The following is a 21,437-nucleotide window of genomic DNA, read 5'->3' on the forward strand; positions in this document are numbered from 1 at the left end:
TTATGTAAACGTGGCTGATATGTGATAAGGTTTACAAAGGAGGAGAACCAGGAGAGCGTACAGAAGTTGAGTCTAACCCGTGGTGTGCGGGCAAATGTTTAACAGCTGGTTCTCTAGGCAGAAAAGAAAGCCCTGATTTGTGGCATTTGTCAATTTCTGTTGTATAAATTATCCCCACCATGGCTGATTTTAAGTTACTCACGTGATGCCACTTTATGCAGAATCAGGCAGAGACACATGCAGTTGGCTCTTGTGAGTCAGGCGTGAGCTGGCTTCATCACGTCACTAGTCTCAGCATTTCGGGTTAGGCTTCAGGTGTAAGAAGATCATCTACTTCTGTTGTGAGGAGTAAATGAGAGATAATACATGTGTATTGCTTGAAACAATACCTGCTTTAAATAAGTTCCTATAAATGTTAGCTGCCATTATTATTGTTGCTTGTTTATCATCATAATTGCTCAATAATGGTTTTAGAGTCTTTTTTTTTTAAGAGCGGTTTGGAAACCATTGAAGAGTTTTAAGCAGAAATATGCTATTATCAAATGTGTTTTTTAAAAAAATACTTCTGGCTGCTAAATGGAGAATGCCTGGAGGTTGGGCAAGAGTCTAAGTGGAGGGCAGAGGGTGGCTGTATCAATAACATACGCGAGGGAGGCTGGAGGCTTGCATGATCATGGTGGCAGTGAAGGTGGAGGTGAGTGAATAGGTTTGAGCTAGATTTCAGAGGTGGAATTCATATACGGGATAGAGGAAAGTGACGTGACAAAGGTAATATGAAATCGTTTCATTTCCTGGAATTGGGGTGACTGAGGAGGAGCAGATTTGGGGAGGGGGCAGGAGGGTCAAGCATTCATCTCTGACCTAATAAATTAGAGATGCTGTGAGACACACAAGTAGAGATTCTGAGGAGGCAGTTGGCTGTGAGTCTGGAGTCCAGATGAAGGCTGGAGATCTCTATCTGGGAGTCATCAGCATAGAGGTGGAATTTAAAACTGTGGGACTAGACGAGCTCACCTCAGTGTGGATGTAGATAGAGAAGAGGGCCCAGGACCGTGCCCTAAGGAATCCAGACAAAAATGGCAAGTAGATCTAATCACCACCTCGGTGGCCTGGCTGGTGTAGCAAACCTCCCTTTGATCTGCCACACCAGAAACCTGTGAGACAGGTGGCGGTGGGGAGAGTCCAGGACGTGGGGAAGCATGGTAGGTAGCAATACTTCTACTTTCCATCAGAGAACACCGCAAGGCCTTTTGAAGAGCTGGGTAAGGGACCTTTGCCTCAGCTTTTCATTCATTCCTTTCTCATCAAACACTTACTGTGGAGAGATTTATTGTACTAAGCGTTATGAGAAATGTGGAAAAATTCAGGCCTAGTCCCTGCCCTCAAGGATTTATAATTTAATTAGTCAGATAAGAGAAATAAATGAATGAACTAAAAAGAATCACAAAATAAATATGCTAGCATGCTTCCAGTGTTACCACTCAAGGCTAGAGGAGGAATGAGTCAGGGAGTGAGTGGAGTGGAAGTAATTAGAAGAGTCTCCTCCCTGGGGGGCCAGCGGGGGGAACAGTGGAGCGAGGCCTGAGCTGGAACAGAATGCGTTTGTGTAAGTGAGTGCAGCAGTGTGAGCGTAGCTGCTCCGTTACTGCCTATGTGGCCATACTGACTGTTAACGGGGGACTACTAGTAAAGTGATTTGCCCGGCTGGAGTGGACGTTTCCACTTGGAGAGAACGAGGCCACAGGCACAAAAAGGTGAGTTAGGGGCATGGGATGAAGTAGACTTCTGCTGTTTTTAGGTGCTTCACCAGTGGAAGGAGAGGAAGAGAGCATTTGGGAAGCATGAATTTTCAAACAATTTTGACTATTTAAAAAAAGTAGGCCGGGCGTGGTGGCTCACACCTGTAATCCTAGCACTCTGGGAGGCCGAGACGGGTGGATCGTTTGAGCTCAGGAGTTCGAGACCAGCCTGAGCAAGAGTGAGACCCCTGTCTCTACTAAAAATAGAAAGAAATTAGCTGAATAACTAAAAATATATAGAACAAATGAGCCGGGCATGGTGGCACATGCCTGTAGTCCCAGCTACTTGGGAGGCTGAGGCAGTAGGATCGCTTAAGCCCAGGAGTTTGAGGTTGCTGTGAGCTAGGCTGATGCCATGACACTCTAGGCTGGGCAACAGAGTGAGATTCTGTCTCAAAAAAAAAAAAAAAAGTAAAGCTGTAGGCAGTGTTTCAAGTTAGGGATATAGATTCTAGATTTTATCTTCTATTTGCCTCACTTATTATCCTTGTGACTTAGACAGACTACTTTATCTCCCTGAGTCTCATTTCCTTATATGTACGGTGAAGATATGAACAGTACCTACCAGAGAGCATAGTGTCTGGGGCATACTGTGTACTCTGTTACTGCTGTTATTATTCATCGTAACCTGTTTAAAATCATGGGAAAATGATTAGGTGGTGATGGCCCTTTTTTTGAACAGTGCTATAAAACTCACTAGTCACAAATTGCTTCGGTTCTCTCTGTCATAAATACATATTTATATCTCTCTGATTAGTCATCCTAAAGAGTTAATTTGACACAAAGACTTACATATATAGTATCTCATCAAAAGTTTCCCTTTCCTGCTGTTTTGGCAAATGCTAGGCAGTTTTTATAAGCAAACATTTTATTGTAAGTATTTACTGATTTAGAAGCCATTCCTTCTGCTTCTGTTAATATTTATTGACTGAATTGCAATGTAGTTAGAAGTCAGCAATTATAGCTGGAATTATGTGTGAAGCATTCAAAAGATACGGTTAGTCGTAAAATGTTGTATTATATTAAATTAAAGAAACTGAAGAGTCTACCATTTTTGAGGCCTCAGAGGCTATACAGAGGAGTAAACATGGTCTCTGCTCTTATTTAGGAACACCCAATCCAGAGGTAGGAAGTGGCATGAAGTCACTGAGAGCCCAGCTCTAAGAAATGTCTCCCAAGGGTTTGGTGTTTTCTCTAGACAAGACATCAAAATTTAGATTGCAGCATCTTAGTCCTCTCATAAAATGAACCAAATTTTCTATTTCTTTTTCAGGTATGCCTGACTTTATAGATTTATTAGACAGCCATAGGACATCTGCATCTGAAATAACAAGCCATCTAATAGGGACAGAGCAAGCCCATGCTTTGTTCATTGTACTTGAAAATGAACGGGAAATTCCATGGCACTTGCCACAGAACCATTTTATCAATTCCCGTTTTTACACATAATCTGAGGGTCAGTATATTTAAGCCTTTTTGTTTGTTACCTATGACACCCTACTCTTGGATGTAACCATATACTGAGGGGGCTCAGCTGTATCTCAGAAATGAGAAACCACAGTTGGCATCTTCATTAGCAGCTCAGTTAGGTGCAAATGCTTTGTGCTGTTGCCAGCTATATCATGAAAGTGTGCCGTCCGTGGTTGGACTTGCTTATACACAGTTCTGTTTGAGGTGCAGGAGATGGGCACCTAATAGAAGCTCTGTAGTTTAGCAGAAGGTCAAGTTTGGAAGATAGAAAGTGTGAGTTCTTATGGTCCTAGGGCAAGTTGCTTAACTTATATATGCCTCAGTTTTTTCCATTTGTAAAAACAACGATAATAGTGGTTTTCCAGAGCTGTCATAAGGACCAAATAAGATGACATTTATTAAAGTGTTTTGGAAGTAAAAGTACTGTCATCCTTGATTGAGAGAAGAGACTTGGATTTAAGATATTTATTTGTTTTCCTTTCCCTGTTCTGATTGTTGTAGTGTGCTTTACTCTGTAGAAAGTCTGGAGTAGCTGACCACTATGCTTTGGACGATCATCACGCCCTTCACTTAACTAGGAAGATCGCGAAGAGTCTCAATTATCAGAAGAAATTGGATGTGAGTAGGATATGTTCTTATATCTTTTATTTTCCTGGAAAGCATTTGGCTCCTGTCACCTTTAAATCTTAAGGTCTTTAAATTGTTCTTTATTTCTGCAGGTTACCATTGAACCTCCTGAAGATCCTTTATTTCCTGCTGATGAATTGTATGGACTAGTTGGTGCCAACCTTAAGAGGACCTTTGATATTCGAGAGGTATGTAAAAGGAACTGTGAGTTGTAAACTGGCTGCTAGTCTCTTTGTATGTGTATCTGTTTTCAAAGCTAAAATTTGTTAAGGTATGTTCATGCCTAGGGACTGATGTGGATCTCAGTAAGAGGTGACACATACGGGAAAGATACCTTTCTGCAGTGTAGGTAGGTATCCTTGATACACAGTAAATATCAAAGGAGAGGGGGGAAACTTTTTTTTTCTTATCAGAGGGGTAATGTGCTGACGTTGTAACAATGTTTGAGGGAGGCCCATCTCCCACGTGGGTGTGAAAATGCAGTCATCACACTTACGAACAACAGAAGGATCGAAGGGGGAAACTTCTTAATGGTTGGAAAATTTTCATTGCACAATGACAAAGCGTGATTTGTCCATAAATAGGACTCCACAGTCCTGTGCACATTAGTAATGATGTAAGGCAACTTCACAGTTTTCAACTATTTCTTTTCCTTTTTCTTATTTCAGGAAATGGATGAATTGGCAGTAAGTCGTTGAAAGAAAAAACGTACCCTTTTAGATCAATATGACATTAGCAAAGATTAGACCTAATTATAGTTGAAGATGTTGCTATGGTTACATATTGTCGACATAGTCTTCTGCAATCTAGATTGACAGTTTTTAGTGTTTTCATGGAGCACGTAGTCTTTTATTGTGTTCAGTATCCATAGCTGACAGAATAGTTTTTAAATTAGGAAATTGTCTTAATATCAGGTTCTGTGTTAGAAATTTTAATATTTTAAGTTACTTTCCCCCCTTGACTATAAAACTATTATATATTATTTGTGAAAATGTAGAAAATGCAGAAAAGAAAAAAATTATCTGCAATTTCCACCATCCAGAGAAGGCAACTAATATTTTGATGTTTTGGGTTAATGTGTATATATATACATTTTTTATGTGGTTGAGATTGTGTGGGTGTGTGTGTATGCACGTGTAATTGCACTTTTTTTAAAATTCAACTTTTTCCAGTTTAAATTATAAACATTTTCCCATGTCTTTAAAAGTTCTTCATGAAACATTTTTCATGGCTAAGTGTTAATTCTTGTAATAGTGCTTGGCAACATGGTAGGCACTCAATAAATATTTTTTAAATGAACTGATGAATATAATATTCCATTGTATGAATATGTACAATTATGTATTTAGGCAATATCCTGTTGTTGCTAGAATGTCATAAATCCTGGATTTCATAGAGCTTCAACTAAGTACTTTAGCAAGGTGACTTAATTAACTATAAATTTGTGAATTAGGTTTTTAGTTTGACTTTTAAGTACTGTCACAGAAAAAATCGGTGCTTACACTTTGATGTGCTTGAAAAATGAGTTGTTCCAGATTGCTACATTTTCTAGATGGCTGAAAGTTCCTTCTTTTTAGCGTAACCACTTTTTAATTTATTCAATAGTATTTATAGAGTACATGTTCTATGCAGGTATTGTTCCAGGTGGCAGGGACACAGAAGTGAACAAAGCAGATACAAATGCATGCCTTCATGTTGTTTCCATTTCATTTTAATGGAAATCTTTTAAAAAAGATACTCTTGCCTTCTTAAATAGTAACCCGTACTTCTACCTTTTGCTGATTCATGCTCACTATTGTGAATATAATTTATTAAAATTTTCTACAGTAGCAAAGAAGCCATATATGGAAATCTTAATAGTGTGTGCAGCTGTAGGATGATACTGGAATCTGAGTTGGAAAACCTGGGCTCTAGTTCTTATTCTCTCAGTCAGTGGTAACTGGCATTTAACCTCTCTGAGCATTGGTTTCTGCTTCTAGAAATAGGAAGAGTACCATATTATCTGCTTCCTGAGGTTTGGATTTTTTGTGATGATAAGTTAATATATTTTATATAGCTAGGTGGGGTTTATTGTAAAGTAAATACAAGTTGAGTTTTATACTAAATGGCTCTAGATTGCTGTGGCCTTTGAGTGGCTTTATTTTCCCATGGAAGAATGATAGTTATGTGTTGATTGCTTGTTAAAAGGTACAGTTTTAGAGGAACATAGCACCTAAAACAAATAACTGTTATATTCCTTTTATATTATTGCCTCTTTTAGGAAAATTACTAAAAAATAATTCAAAGTACGCTTTTACTTTATGGAGAGAAAGATGTTAGGAAGCATTCACTCATTTTTCAGGCTTTGCATCTTACAAAAGAAGGCTTTGGTTGATATGGTAAACAGAAAAGGAAAAGTGTAAAGTATGTAGAAAAATAAAATATGTGTCATCTAAAATAGCTTTTGATGTTTGGAAAATTCTTCATGTTTAGAATTCTTTGAAATAGTCCTGGTATATAATGATAAGCCCCAAGGATAAACTATTTAGTAACTTCTACTCCTTGTAGATTAACAATGTATATGTGGATGATCCTTCAAGTATATCTGATTCAGAATCAATAAATCTCCATGAAGGGCTTAACAATAATAATAATCATAGCTACCTTTTAATGAGAGCCAGGTAGTATGCTTTAGTTAGCATTTTTTAAGTTTTTTTTTTTTTTTTTAACAGATGAAGAAACTGAGGCTTAGAGGATTTTTGGTAACCAGCCTAAGACTCTAGTTTCTCAGTGGTAGAGCTGGGAGTCAAAACTGGTTCTTCATCTCAGCATTATTTTCTTAGGATCCTTTACTGCTAGTACCTCATATCTTCACAGCTTTGTTTCATCATTCTAGAAGTGAAAACTGAGACTCAGGGGGTTAAATGATTTACTTCAGGATACACAAATCAAATATGATGCCTTAAGTTGGAGCATACGTATTCTGACTCTAAGCCCTGTCTATACGCGGCTTTCCGATTAAATCCTTGCACCTCCACTGATACATTGGAATCGTCCCTGAAGCTGTAAGTCTAGCAACCAGCCCCTGGGGTCTCTTCGGCTTCTCTTGTGTGTAAAATGGTGCTGTTGCTTTTATAGTGAAATACAACATTGGAGCCCAGAATGACTTCAGGGAATTAACTATGCATGTCAAGTGAAATTCTAGTGAGAAGATTTTCTGTGAGAAGGACTTTGACAGTGAAAGAAAAAAAAAAGATTTTCTGTGTCAGATGAAATTTTGTGAAAGTGACAACTTCAATGTGAATTGTTTTCCTTTTAAATAACTTCAAGTAAAAATTTTTTGTAATATAATTTCTTGGCAACATTGTTATGTTTCCTCTTAGGTCATTGCTAGAATCGTGGATGGAAGCAGATTCAATGAATTCAAAGCCTTATATGGAGACACATTAGTTACAGGTATAAAGGTGAAGAATTGAAAATACGAACAATTTCTTCTGCTCTGGAAATAAGTGATCTCTTATGTCAAGGCTTTGGTATGCTTGGCATGAGCTTTGTTATTTAGAGCACTACAAATGTATGAGTCAGTTTTCAAAAGGAGCTGGTTTATAAAGATCAGTTTTTAGCTGAATGTCTTCATGGATCCAGAGTTTAAAATGATAATGGCTAGCTGCTGTGGTGTAGGCCCTTATCTGTGACTTTGTGGCATTACCTATATAAAAAGGTTCTTATGGTAAAATCAGGAGAAAATATTTGTAGTTCTTTCTGTTTCTCTGGGTAACTATAATTATTTTGAAAATTTCAGCACTGTCTCCTTCATTGTTTACTGTCCAATTAAACTAGAAAGTTTTATATAATGTTTAGCTTCCCAGAAGGATGTGGAGTGAGTTAAATCTTCTCACAGCCTTTGTGTAGATCTTAAGCTGATTCATGCAAATACTAGATTGAGAATTCGGGATATTATGCCACGTCTGGAATAACAAAACAAGGATATTTATAAAGGTTAATTCTTTTGTCTAAAGTTTTGTTAAGTCCATAGGCCTTTGAAGAAATGTATTTGAAATATTAATAGATGCTAGACACATAATAGTCTATCTTGGGCAAACGGCAAAACAAATTTTATGAATTTTACTTGGTCATAAAAAGCTTGAAAATATAGTAGTTAATCTGAAGATAACAGAGCAGGAAAAAAACTAGCCATAAAAATCCAAATTGCTCATATACATTGAAGCTTAAGAATAAGTCATAGCACTTTATCCTAGTTTGATTTGTGAGCAAGAGAAGGGTTCACACCGGGAGTGGAATTCATGGTTTCACGTTAGGTGTTTAAGTGATTAAGAGCTTTTTGTTTGATATATAGACAGGATTTGTCACCAAATAGTTCAGGATGTAACCTTCATTGTATAGCAGTTTAAAACAAGTCAAAACTGTTTCTGCTCTAAAGATGAATGTCCTTGTCCTCTGCTTTTATGGATTTGCCCTGTACTTGCTAAAAGACTTGTGGCACTATTGTCCCCTAGAATACCAGGAACACATCTAGTTTCCTTCATCTTTTCTTGACTGTACAGGAATTCAAATAAGGCTCAGGAAAGGAGAGAGAGTGAGAAGGAGAAGAGAGGAATGAGAGGGTGGAGGTGTGGGGGTGTGAGTAAGAGGGGTAGGGAAGGAATTAGAGGGCGGGAGGCATACAGGGTGACAAGGTGAGAGGGGAGAAGAATAGACTTTTCTGAGGCTCAAGTTCTTAAGGGTTTCTTCCTGCCTCAGAACTTGCCCTATATAGTCTCTAAGTAGTTTTTTGAATATTTTGCTTTCCTGTTTGGAACTGAGGTTTGGGATCAGGCAGTTGGTGAAGATCCTCCCTCTGTGGGTGTCCCTAGTAGGGCTGGGTCACGTGCTCTACTCTGCACATCCTGTCTGTGCCTTGAGATCCTCAAGCACGGCTCAGTATGGCTTGAGTGTCTAGTGGTTGACAGGGTCATACACGTGTAGGGGGAGAATCTTACTAGTAAGTGATGTGCTAGAGGCCCGTGTCTTGGTGCACGAGGCAGAACTAAGAGTGGGTTGCTGGACCATTCTGGAAGCTTGCTTGCCCCTCTGAATTGCTTTTATAATTGGCAGTGCCATGTAGGACGTGCAGCATGGGCTTTTGGCTAGGATTTTAGACCTGAAAGACAAAGAGAAATCTAGATGACCATCAAATCAGTTATTTCATTTTATCACACTAAATAAACATGATGATTTTAAAAAGATAATAAGGAAAGGACACAGTAAAGAACAAAACCAAATCTTTCATTCAGTATTCTAGCTTATCAATATGTTGGCGCTTTCTCCTATCTGTTAATTTTTCTTCAACTTTTTTGATATTAAAAAAATTATATATTTTTTCTACTACCCCTAGTGTCTGGTATATACTAGGCACTCAGATACAGTAAATTAAAGAGTGTATAAATATGCCTCTTTATTGTGAATTAAATGTCCTCCCCAAACCATAAATCTTTGAATTTTCTTTTGAGGATTTGCTCGAATATTTGGATACCCAGTAGGTATCATTGGAAACAATGGAGTTCTCTTTTCTGAGTCTGCAAAAAAGGCAAGTACTGCTAAAAATATTTTAAGAAATTCTAAACAAACAAAACAAAAAAGTTTTAAGATTTTCTTTCCAAATATAATGTAATTAACTTTGAAGATCAAATAATGAATTAAAATTTATCACGTGAAAGCTTGAAAATGTTTACTCAGATGCCTTAGCAAACAGAGCACTGCGTGCATGTGTGTTGGTATTTGAAACACTTTTTATGGTGATTTACATTAACATGATGTGATGGACTTTCTGGAGCACTATTAAAAAAATCAAATGTACTCGTTTTAGGAAAATTCTTGTAAGATACTTGAATGATAATTGCTATAGAGGACATGTAAATATTCTGAGAAGATAAGGAATTCTTGTCCTGAAAGTGTTTCATTCTCTAATGCTTCACATACTAGAGAATTCAGAGATCCCCGTTAGGGGTTTCTGACATGATCTGCATGTTCTCTTCTATCCCATCATCGGTCTAACTGTATTGTATTTTTACTTTTTGGAAATGGAAAGATAGTGGGTCTTTTTTGTTGGAGGTGTAGCTTTAAAAAGTTCTTTTTTTTTTTTAATTTCAGCATATTATGGGGGTACAAAAGTTTAGGTTACGTATGTTGCCCTTGCCCCCCCCCCCCGCAAAAATTCTTGAATATCTTTTAGCTTAAAATTTGATTTCATGCGTTGTTTTAGATTTACCTAAACTTGGATAAATGTAACTCATATACTACTTTGATAAAATGTTTTCTTAAGAAAAAAAGATGTTTAGTCTTGGTTTTCCTCTTCAGTTAACAAAGTAAAGAGTGGCTTACTGATGCAGGTAACAGGCAGTTAAGCTCTTTCATACCCTAATTGAGGAAGAATTTGTCTTTGATGAAATGTTTTATCAATAAAATCTGTTTCTATATTCTGCTATTCATTATTGTACCCTCAATTCAATTATAAAATGAAACAAGAAAGTAAAAATAAAGAAAATAAAAATCATACCAGAAATAACTTTTAGTAACATTTTATTATGGTTCCTTAGTTTTTTTCTTTTTCTTTCTTTCTTTCTTTCTTTTTTTTTTGTCTCTACCACAAGGTCTGCAGAGGTGACCTGGCTGGCAGGCAGCTCCCTTAGTTTTTTTTTTTTTTAAAAAAAAACCACACACACACACACACACACACACACACACACACACACACACACACTTGATATTACCATATATAGATAGGTTTTGCTTGTTTTCACTTAATAGTATTTAGTGTTTCGCAAAATATTAAGTATTCCTGAAATAATGACTTTTAATGAATATATAATATACTTATTTCAATAGAGGAAGTATCAGACTGAGGCCAAACTCCACCTGGTTTTGTTTGTCGGCTTGGCACAAATAAACCCCGGAGGAGTTATGTTGGGCTCAGCCTGACATTTCATTTGTTGATCTAAGCCCCAAAGGTCTATGTGATGTTCTCATTCTTGTAAACATAGCCATATTGAGGTTGAGCAATTACTTTGCAATTTTGTACTTGCCACAGCATTTCCAACAGAGGTAAAGAGATCTGCAAATAGAGTAAATCATAAAGAGAATGGTTTATAAGAGTTTTCTTACTCACATAATCTTTAGAATATTGGGAAGGAATAGTTATATTTTTGAATCATTAGATAATTTCCTCAACTCAGGGTTAGAAGTTCTCTAGCACTCATCTAATCTGAAAGTCTCATTTTTTCAGGGAGTGTTAGTAAGAAAGAAATATTTTATTATAATCTTGATGGTCATCAAGATGTAAATGTCATCCTTGACATCCCAGGGCAGTTTATATTCTATCTTTTCTAGAGTGGAGAAGTAGAGAATTATAGCAAAGTTCAACAATTCTCATTGACAGCAGTTCTTTCTTTTCTGTTACTTAAGTTTCACTTGTTTGGGTTGTTAGTGATTGACTTCATCCCTGACACAGCAGTTGACTTGCAGCCACGTGCCAGTGCTTACACAGGTGATTGTGCAAAACGAGTATAGTGCAAACCCAGACAGAGTTACATGTCCTACTGATAATAGGGTAGGACTGTACAGTCATTGTTCTTATTAATATATGGTCACACTAGCTAAACAGAGGGTATTCTTTCTTGTCTTTGACCCAAGCTTTGGTGTTTTGTGGAATGCATGATGATTATAGAGTTGTTAATTCCCTTTAAAAAATGTTTATGTTATTTGCTTATAGGGTGCTCACTTCATACAGTTATGCTGCCAAAGAAATACTCCTCTACTGTTCCTTCAAAACATTACTGGTAAGAAAATAGCTTAATGAGTTTGGTTGCACTTATTCTACAGCTACCCTGTTGAGTGTGGCTCATGTATTTGGACAGTACAGATATAGACCACTCTCTTCAGAGTAGAAAGTTCTATTCGACATGCTTTTTCTAGAGTCTCTTTAAGAGTTAACACTTTTCTTCATGAATGTTAAATGTTCTGAGGAGACTGTCCACATTTTCTAAATGAAGCAATTTCTGCGTAAGGTGCATCATCAGCACATAAATGGCCTCCCTGTATTCCTGCAAGTGTACGCCCAGGCACCCAGAAAGCAGCAAACTGCTCTCTTCCAGGAGCACCACCTGATCACCGCCCAAGAGGGGTATCTTTTCCCCTGGATTCTGTTCCCCCTAAGAATTTCAAGCACATGCTCGAAATCCTTTTCTTTTATTGTGTCTTCCCTTTTCTTTATCTTTTATTGTGCAATTAATTCTACCTGAAGGAACGTCTTTTTAAAATGTATATTTACATCCTGAACCAAAGTCTGGGGCTTTGTGTTTTGATCCCAAAGAATGATATGACCAAAGTGAATTATGTTTCTGGACTTCATGTTCCATAGCTGATCATAACATGGTGGATGAAATGATTTTTAAGATCTCTTTCCTAGAATTCTGTGATTCTCTGATACACTCCTTTATATGATGCTCAGTACTGCCCCCGCCCCCTGCCCAGTCTTCTAAGACATACATGGTTACCTCAGGTTCAGGGGGAGGAGAGGCTCCCAGCAGTTGTCAGGATCAGTCATGTCACCATGAGGAGGAGGAGTTGGGCTCTTCATAGTCAGCAGGGCTTTAAAAAACCACGTAAAAGGGCAGATAAAAGGGGTTCTGAAGTCTAACTAGTCCAGGAACCTTGTTTCTAATAATGATTCCTGGATTGTTAACCACCGGTAAGTTAAACATTGTGCTTGGAAGATACCTACATTTTTGTTTTATTTTTGCTGTGTTGGGGACAGGGAACAGAGGTTGAATTTAGTTACACAGTCTTGCATTAGAGGGACCCGTGAGATGTCCATTTGGAGATAATGTAGACAGTTGAATAAATCTTGAGCACAGGAGAGGTATTTTAGCTGGAGATGAAAATGTAGGCATCATCAAAAAATGGAGATGGTAAAGCTGTGCGAACAGATAAGATTACCCCTGAGAGAAGGGAAGAAGGCTGAGGGACAGTCTCTGAGTAACTCCAATTTCTTCCACAGAGATAAGAGTAAAGGAAGAAAGGGGGCATGATTATGCAATTTTTTAAGGTAGGAAGGAGAAGGATTTGAGAAAGCCAAGTTGGATGGCCTCACTCTTCTTTTTAAAGGCAGGGTCCTCTACAGAGAATAGAGGGTTTTTGAGGGGTAGGAGGTAAATGCTGGGAATGTTACAGGGAGTCATGATGAGGTCGATTGAGGAGTTTCTGAGGATTTTGAGGGCTGGGCTGAAAAGAGAGCTGGGGAAGCAGATAGTGCCCCGTGAAGGCAAGGTCTGTGCTGTCATTCCTGTGGTAGCTGCAGCAAGTCCAGGCACTCCACAGGAATTGGCTGAATTGAATTGAATGACCAGATACTGGAGATTTGCAAAGCAGGAATAGTGACAATCATTTAGGCAAGTGAGTACGGTACACGGATGATAGAAATCCCTTCACTGGAAACCAGACTGGGGAGGGAGACAAATGAAGCCTGATTTGGTGTTTATAAGGTGAAGAGGGAGGAGCCCAAGTCCTCGAGGCACAGTGAAGCTGCAGAGAAGTTTCAGCAGAGCTGGGGGCTTGAAGAAGTAGAAGAATCCTATAATTACAATGAAGCAAAATTTTTTTTTAAACCTTGTTGTTGAGTCACTGGCAGAGACTCTTAGTATCTCTATGAAACATTCATCTTTATTTTATCAAAGTTTTAAAGGATCACTTCAGAAGGAACAGTCTATATTTTTAAACCAGGTCAGTGAATACTGAAGCCCTCACAGTTTGGCTCACCACGGTCCTTTGTCCTTAGCTTGCTATGTCACATTCTTTCAGCATCAAGCTCCTGCTTTGAGATCATCTCTTAAAGGTAGATTGCATTCTTATGTTGTTTGAAGATTTCTTTGTGCATCCATATGAACTGTTTTAAGAAAGTTTAAAAAGTGACCGGAGAAAATTTTATCTTATGTTTTAAAGCAAACTTCTTTGGGATATATTTCACATGTAAGTATTTTGTTAGGGTAAGAGGCTTGTGGTAAAATTAGTTTAAGGCAAGATGTTCTTCTAATACCTTGGCTGTATTTCTGTTCCTTCTCTTAGGATTTATGGTTGGTAGAGACTATGAAGCTGAAGGAATCACCAAAGATGGTGCCAAGATGGTGACTGCTGTGGCCTGTGCCCAAGTGCCTAAGATAACCGTCATCATTGGGGGATCCTATGGGGCTGGAAACTATGGGATGTGTGGCAGAGCATTCAGGTGGGTTGTCATGATTTTCTCTGAAAGAAAGAAACATGCTTCAAGTATAATTATACATGGTCAGTTTATTTTAAGTTTATTTACAGTATAGAATGGCATTCACAAATCTTGATCAATTATACATAATTTATATCATCTGGAGGGATGAAATTAAATTTATGCTAAAGGTACTATTTGGAAGAAGTCTACAGTGGGATTCAGGAAATATTTGAAATGGCTGATAATGAAAATACTACACATTAAGACTCCATGATGCAGCTAAAGTCTTGCTTTGAGAAAGGTTTATAGCCTTAAATGTATATATTGGAAAAGAAGTAAGGCTGAAAATCACCAAGCTGAGCATGTGGCTCAGGAGGTTGGAAGACCAGCATATGAAACCCAAGAAAAATGGAAAGGACATAATAAAGAGCAGACGTAAGATGGAAGAATCAGTAAAGCTCAACATATGCTTGTTTGGAGAGGTTACCAAACTTGATAATCCCCTGCTCAAACTGAAAAATAAAGAAGGCACATATAACCAGTCTCAGGAATGGAAAACAAGATGTGACCACAGATAACAAAAGGATATTATGAACACTTTTAAACCCAGAATCACCTGGAGAACTTAAAAATTACATCTGTGCTTAGCCCTCACTCTGGGGATTGGTCTGGTGGGTTCCAGATATTTATATATTTTTAAAGTTCCCCAGATGATTGTAATGTGCAGCTTAAATCAAGAACCAGTAATTTAAAGGGCACACATGGGCCTTTGAAAATCCATGTTGTATACTGAATTAATTTGTTCTTTCTTTCCTCCAGCCCAAGGTTTCTCTACCTCTGGCCAAATGCACGTATCTCAGTGATGGGCGGAGAGCAGGCAGCCAATGTGTTAGCCACAGTAGTAAAGGAGCAAAAAGCACGAGAAGGAAAACAGGTAAATGCCATTTCTTCTTTATCCTTGGGTTTGCCTTTCACCAATAAACACCCTGGAGCCAAGGCGCAGAGTGCCCGGAATCCCTCCGTGCTCACGGGTAGGGTCCAACACCTGTGCCTGGCTTTATTTAGGAGATGCTGACCTGGAAGTTGTTTCAGCAGTTTGGGCTTACTCACACATTTCCTGTCTCTTATTTTTTAAAAGCCATTTTATTTAGAGTGCTTTCTTTGTGACCATTTAAAAGTTTTTCAGAATTTCCTCTTCAGAAACTGCCTGAGGGATAAAGATGTTTGCTTCTTAGTCATTTGCAGTGAGTGAGATTTAAACAAGTCTGATGTACTTCTTTCATTTTATGACCAAAGGCAGCAGAGTTCTATTTTACTTTTAGATTGTTGTTAAGGATACCTTGAGTGGGAGGGCTCAGTCATCTAATGAGAATTAAGTAACATTATTATACTGTGAAAGTACAAATGAAGAAAACTGGAAGGAGCAGTGGAAACTTGAAAGGCAACCCAGCAAGTAGCTGCTTTTAAAATGGATTCTTTTGTTTGTGTCTCTGTTGGAGATTCTTTTGAAATTTTGCATTAATTTTTATCAGCTATAACTTTTAGCTCTTCTGTGTGAGCACCAAGCCTTAGAATGATGTGTGTTCCTGAAGGTGCCGGGTGTGCTGTAGTGTCAGCATGGGAAGTGTAAAACAGAGGAGGCCCGGCCTTCTCTGTGCAAGCTCATCTAGTTTAACACCTTGTTTGCGGGTGGCCTCATACAAAGCCAGAGGGTGGTTCCTGCTTCCTTGAATGCATCCACCCATGCCTCACATCCCTGGTTATCTTTTCCAAGCAGTGAGAACTCTGCAGACTTCAATTAAGGTTTCAGATGCACTTTAGCACCTGAAAGCAAAGGATAGCTTTGTTTGCCTGTGTGTGTCCAGGTGGGGGTGTTGGGGTGATGGTAGTGGAGGTGGGATGTGAAATTCTGCTTGATATTTTGAAGACAGGTCTTAAACACTGTGAAGCCCAGTGTGGAGATCTCTTATTAAATAGTTGTTCTTTGATTACTTTAATATACAGATATTTGAATTCATTTTTATATATGAAAGGAAAGTACAGTGATTCTCCCTTGAAATCCTTGACCTTTAAAATGATGTTAAAGTATTTACATAAAAGAAGGTAGGATTTATTTGAAGTAAGTCATTTATTTCTGGTGTGGAATTTTTTTTAAGTTGAAAATATGTTTCAGGGTTTTAAAATAAATTCTGAGGATTTTTACATCTGAATTAATTATTATCACTTAATCCTTGTAATACTGATGGGAAGGCCATTAAATTTTTAATTAGGAAGAAGTATCTCTAAGCTATCTGGGATATTGACTAAAGAGATTATTCAAGGTATGGTTGATATTTTATCCCTTTAAGCTTTAAAATTTTTTAAATTTCAGCTATTTTGAATGAAAATCTCATACTTCTACACTTTCTTAATTCGAGGCTGTTAAATGTAATGTAGCCCTTTTGTTACATTGTATAATTCACATCCTCTATTATACTCTGCTGTGATAAGCCATACCCTTGACTTTGACCTTACATTGTACAGCGTCAGGATATTGTCTTGGCTAAGGGGGATGTGATGGTGTACTAAATTGATATGCATATCTTAGGTGAGATCATTTATGTTAATGATCACTTGTAATCTGTACATCACTGTGCAAACGTGATAACATTATTATTCATGAAATCTGTTCTTTTTTTCTTGAGATTATCCAAATGGGTTCAGTTGTTCCATTGAAGCTGACTTAACTCACGGTCCCTTTTCTTTTAGTTCTCCAGTGCTGAAGAAGCAGCTTTAAAAGAGCCCATCATTAAGAGGTTCGAAGAGGAAGGAAACCCTTACTATTCCAGTGCAAGGTGGGAGCCAGAAAATAGCTACCTCCCTGATGGGTGCATCTTGGCAGTCAGGGCAGCAGCTTTACAGAGACCTGAGCAGTTGGGATGGGCCAGCCTTTGTAGGAACCAAAAAATGATGTTTGGACACACTTAATTTTGTACTGTTATCTCTTTATAATGGGAATACCTACTGGTAAAACGAAGCCCCTCCCAGATGTCCCTGTGCTATAGACCTGCCACCATTGGTCTCATTCCACCTGCCTCCCTTCCCTTGTCCCACCCCTAGTTGAGGTGTCTGGGGACTGGAGAGGCCCCGCAGCCAGAGGTATGCCATGCTAGGAGCTGAGAATAAGAGTTATAATCTTGGCTATATTATTTTGGCAGTTAGTTTTAATTTTTGCTTAAATATATGGATTCTTGTCATACCTCCTTCTTTGATTATTTATTTTTTACCCCATTTTAAGCATGAGATTGGTTGAATACGTGTTAGTTTGCTTTTGTGTGTGTGTTCGTTATTGGCACTTGTTAATAAGTATGCTCATGCATTCAGACAGCGATTAGTCACAGCCCTGTGTCAGTGCCAAATAATTACCTCACACACCATTGCAGCTGTTTGCTCTATTTGTTTCTTATACCACTTAATGAGGTAATAAATTATCACTCCTGTCCCAGCTGGAGACCTGCTGGCGCATGCTTTCGACAACTTTAATGTTCTGCATTCTGAAGACTAATCTAAGCTTCTTGTCTTCCTTTCATCCCTTGGGCTGATAGAAAAAAGAGAGTAACTATTTGTGTCTTTAAAAATTAGATTATGCTGTGATTTATGCCATTTACTGGTGACGGCAAACTGGAGAGGAGGGAGAAAAGAAAATCAAAAGTTAGAATCCATTTCAGTCATTTGAATGCATCCTTTGTGGCAGGTACTGCTCTTAGCTTTAGGGGCACAAAGACTAAACATACTGATTTTCAAGAGCGTAATTAGTTTAGGAGATCAAAGAATACCACTTGGGATTTTTAAGTGGTATTAAAATAAATATATACAGATTTATAGGTATATTTTGTTGTGGTGGGTCAATTCATTTAACTAAGAATGAAATATTTTATAGTCTTTGATTTGGGAGATAAACATATTCCTCATCTTACTGTCACACAAATAGTCTTATGTCCTAGCCAGTAGATGCAAAGAAGCAATAAAAATCCATATAAGAGGTTTAAGGTAAACATTAAGTATATATTTAAGCTTATCTACAGTTTTTTCCACATAGGGTTTTTGACTGAAATGCACAGGGACAGTTGAAATATTAAACTTTGAAAAATAGCATATTTTGTATGAGCCATTAATGTGTTTTTCACCTCTGGCTGAGATAAGTCATCTCTTGAAAAAGATTGCATCCTTTATTATTTTCATGCTGAAATTATTATTTTTTTTTAATGGTCTACATTTAAGGCAGGAGAGCAAATGGCCTAGATAGATTTGTCTTTGGAAGTAAATGCTAAAAGACAATAAAGTTTTCTGTGAATTTGTAGATCTTTAACCCTTCTGTTGAAACAGTTGGTGGCACAGAGACAGCAACTTTCTTTCACAGATGAAAGGTTTCCCAAACCCATCGTATGATGCTTTCCTTGGGTTTAGTAAATCTCAGCTTAACAATAAAATTCCCTGGCCCGCTTAGGCTTGAACGTGGCTGGATCTGTTTTTTCAGAGAGCCCTATCACCGTCTGTTACTGGAACTGCCAATGTTTTTCTTAATCCTTACATGGTACATATGTAGCATGTGAATTTGCTTCTGCTCAATTGTTTTTATAATCAAACTTTATCGGGCATTTGGTTAGAACCTTTTACCTGAAGCAGTCTTTTTAATGAACATTATTAACCAGCTCCTTCACCGTGCCTGCCGGGTTACTGTGCTGCAGGCTTCAGAAGGGAGTGTAATGAGTTCTCCTGGTTGCAGATTAGCAAAAGTGGCTTTCTTTTTATTGGCTGTTGATACTTTAGGGTCCCTTTTATGAATGTTTTATGAGCAAAGGTTTGATTCATGTCTGTCAACGTAAGAATGTTTTAATAATTGATGGTATGTCCAGATACTGAGGGCAGTTTGTTTAAAGAAAGCAAATTGCCACCTACTAATAACCTTTAAAAAATAATATTTCTCATTCATTTTTCTTTATATATTTGAGGTTGTCAGTGAAAAGCAAACTAAAATTTCTACTTAAAAATTTCTTCTGCAAGAAGTTTAAAATTATTGCTTGTCTTTCCTATTGTAGCAAAAAATAAAGACCTGCATTTGAAGGTATCTATTTTATTAATAAAATATACTGAAGCCTATTTAGTAGTTTGCTTAGTTTTTTAGGAATTTGGAGGAGCTTTGGGGAATACAATTTTATATAGTAAAGACTCTGATTTGAGATTATTTCCTGAGTTTATGTAGCTCTTCATGTTAATCACAGAAATATACCAACTTGTATACATTTGTGTGGGCAGAAAAGGAACAGGAAAGTTTTTCCTGAAATAAGTAAAAATATTTTTATACCAGGGATTTCCTTGAGATTTCATATAGAAATAGTTCCTTAAGTCTTAAATCTGATATGACAGTCTGTGGTGGCCTGGGACAAGAGTCATATCATTTTCTTCCTCCCCTCCCCTCCTCTGTTATACATGGTTTCTGTTGTATAGATGCTAATTAGTAGATCCATATATTACCTGAAGAAAAACCTCCTTGGCATTTCTGGGCATGGAGTGTATAAATGGTGGTTTCGTGGTATATTCATAACTCTTTTTTCATTCTTTTGTCAGGGTGTGGGATGATGGAATTATTGATCCAGTGGACACCAGACTGGTCCTGGGTCTCAGTATTAGTGTAGCCCTCAACGCACCAATACCGAAGACTGACTTTGGCGTCATGAGGATGTAATGGATTATAAAATGTTTTCCGTTGGACATGTACCAAAAATTAATGTATGTGGTAGCCTTAAAATTTTAAACTTTTTGAACATGTAGCTATTACAGTAAATTTTCTTTAACATAATGCATTGTACTTTTCTACCTTAAAAAAATCAGTGAGGGTATTTATTTAATGAACATTAATTCCTTTTATATTTTTTTTTAGAGAAATTTCTCTGTGGTTCAGTTTTACTACACATAAAATGAAGATAATAATTCACAGTTATCCTTTCTAACCTACAAGCAGTGTGAAAAGTTCTATATTCTATAAATTCCAGATATTACTGAGATTATTAAAATAAAATTGTATTTTCACCAAAGTGATTGTTTTGCCAATCAGGCTTGATGATATTTTAACGCAGTTATTTTTTAAAAAGTGTCTATTACTTTTCCCTTTAGCCACCATCCTGTCTCCTCCCCATAATAGTCAAACTTCTTGTTGTCTACACTCTAGGGTCTATTTTCTAAACCATTCTTTCCTCACCAAACCCCTTTCTGGCTTCTATTGCCAATAGCTCTCTCCAAGGTCACCGTTGATCTTCATGTTGCTAAAACCAGTGGGTTCTTTTCCAACCTTATCCAATTTAACTCTGTAGCTTTCTAATCAGTTGAACACGTCCTCCTTGAAATGCTGTCTTTAGCTTCCCTGACTTAACACTGCAGGTTTTCTACCAACCTCTTTGACCATTCTTTTTTAGTCACCTGTGTAGACTTTTCTCCCTCTATTGATTCTCCCTCACTTTCATTATTTGTCTTGATTTTCATTAGTAATACATGAATACATTCTTATTCTAAAAGATATAAGTAATACAGAAGTATCTCTTTATTCTTTTTTAAAAGATTGTGTTAGGATACACATAACATAAAATTTACCAGTTTAACCTTTTTTTTTTTTTTTTTTGAGATGGGGTCTTGCTCTGTTGCCCAAGCTGGAGTGCAGTGGTGAAGCTCACTGCAGCCTTGAACTCCTGGGCTCTCAGGAGATCCTGCCACTCAGCTTCTCAAGCAGCTGGGATTACAGGCATGTACCACCACACCTGGCTAATTTTTAAAAAAATTTTTAGAGATGGGGTCTCGCTATGTTGCCCAGGCTGGTCCTAAAGTCCTGGCCTCAAGCAATGCTCCTGCATCAGCATCCCATAGTGCTGAGATTACAGGTATGAGCCATTGCATCTGGTCTTTAATCATTTTTAAATGTGCCGTTCAGTGGCATAAAGAACCCTCACATTGTTATACAACCACCATTACCACCATCCCTCTCCAGAACTTGTTCTTCATCCCAAACTGAAACTCTATATCCATTAAACAATAACTCCCATTTCCCTTTCCCCCTAGCCTTGGCATGTCTCCTTATTCTTAAATGTATTAATATGTGTTTGTCCTGGTTTGATTTATTCTTGCTGGACCATTTCAGCCCCTCTTGTGGCTTCAGTTGCCATCTACATGCAGATGATCCCTGCATTGACAGTTCTTAACACAGTTCACTGAGCTCCAGGCCTGCATATCTGGCAGGTCTGCTGGACATCTACACTGATTGTCTTTAGAGGACCCTC

At 37.7% G+C, this 21,437-nt stretch overlaps 1 protein-coding gene and 1 non-coding gene across 3 annotated transcripts in view; one reads left to right on the top strand and one right to left on the bottom strand.

Annotated features, from left to right (window-relative positions):
* MCCC2 (methylcrotonyl-CoA carboxylase subunit 2) overlaps positions 1–20,200 on the top strand; it is a 59,189-nt gene extending 38,989 nt beyond the window's left edge. For both annotated transcript variants that reach the window (XM_045565837.1, XM_045565838.1), the window contains 9 exons: positions 3,788–3,887; positions 3,989–4,084; positions 7,259–7,331; positions 9,386–9,462; positions 11,644–11,710; positions 13,995–14,151; positions 14,950–15,064; positions 16,879–16,964; positions 19,738–20,200. In XM_045565837.1, coding sequence (XP_045421793.1) covers positions 3,788–3,887; positions 3,989–4,084; positions 7,259–7,331; positions 9,386–9,462; positions 11,644–11,710; positions 13,995–14,151; positions 14,950–15,064; positions 16,879–16,964; positions 19,738–19,855 — 889 coding nt within the window. In that variant the 3' untranslated portion in view covers positions 19,856–20,200. The remainder of the gene's footprint in view (positions 1–3,787; positions 3,888–3,988; positions 4,085–7,258; positions 7,332–9,385; positions 9,463–11,643; positions 11,711–13,994; positions 14,152–14,949; positions 15,065–16,878; positions 16,965–19,737) is intronic.
* On the bottom strand, positions 4,304–4,407 carry LOC123648753. The gene has a single exon (XR_006738767.1). It is a non-coding gene; the product is annotated as a small nucleolar RNA U13 (small nucleolar RNA).
* Positions 20,201–21,437: the final 1,237 nt, after the last annotated feature.

Source organism: Lemur catta, chromosome 12 (assembly GCF_020740605.2).
Source record: "Lemur catta isolate mLemCat1 chromosome 12, mLemCat1.pri, whole genome shotgun sequence".
NCBI classification, from domain to species: domain Eukaryota; kingdom Metazoa; phylum Chordata; class Mammalia; order Primates; family Lemuridae; genus Lemur; species Lemur catta.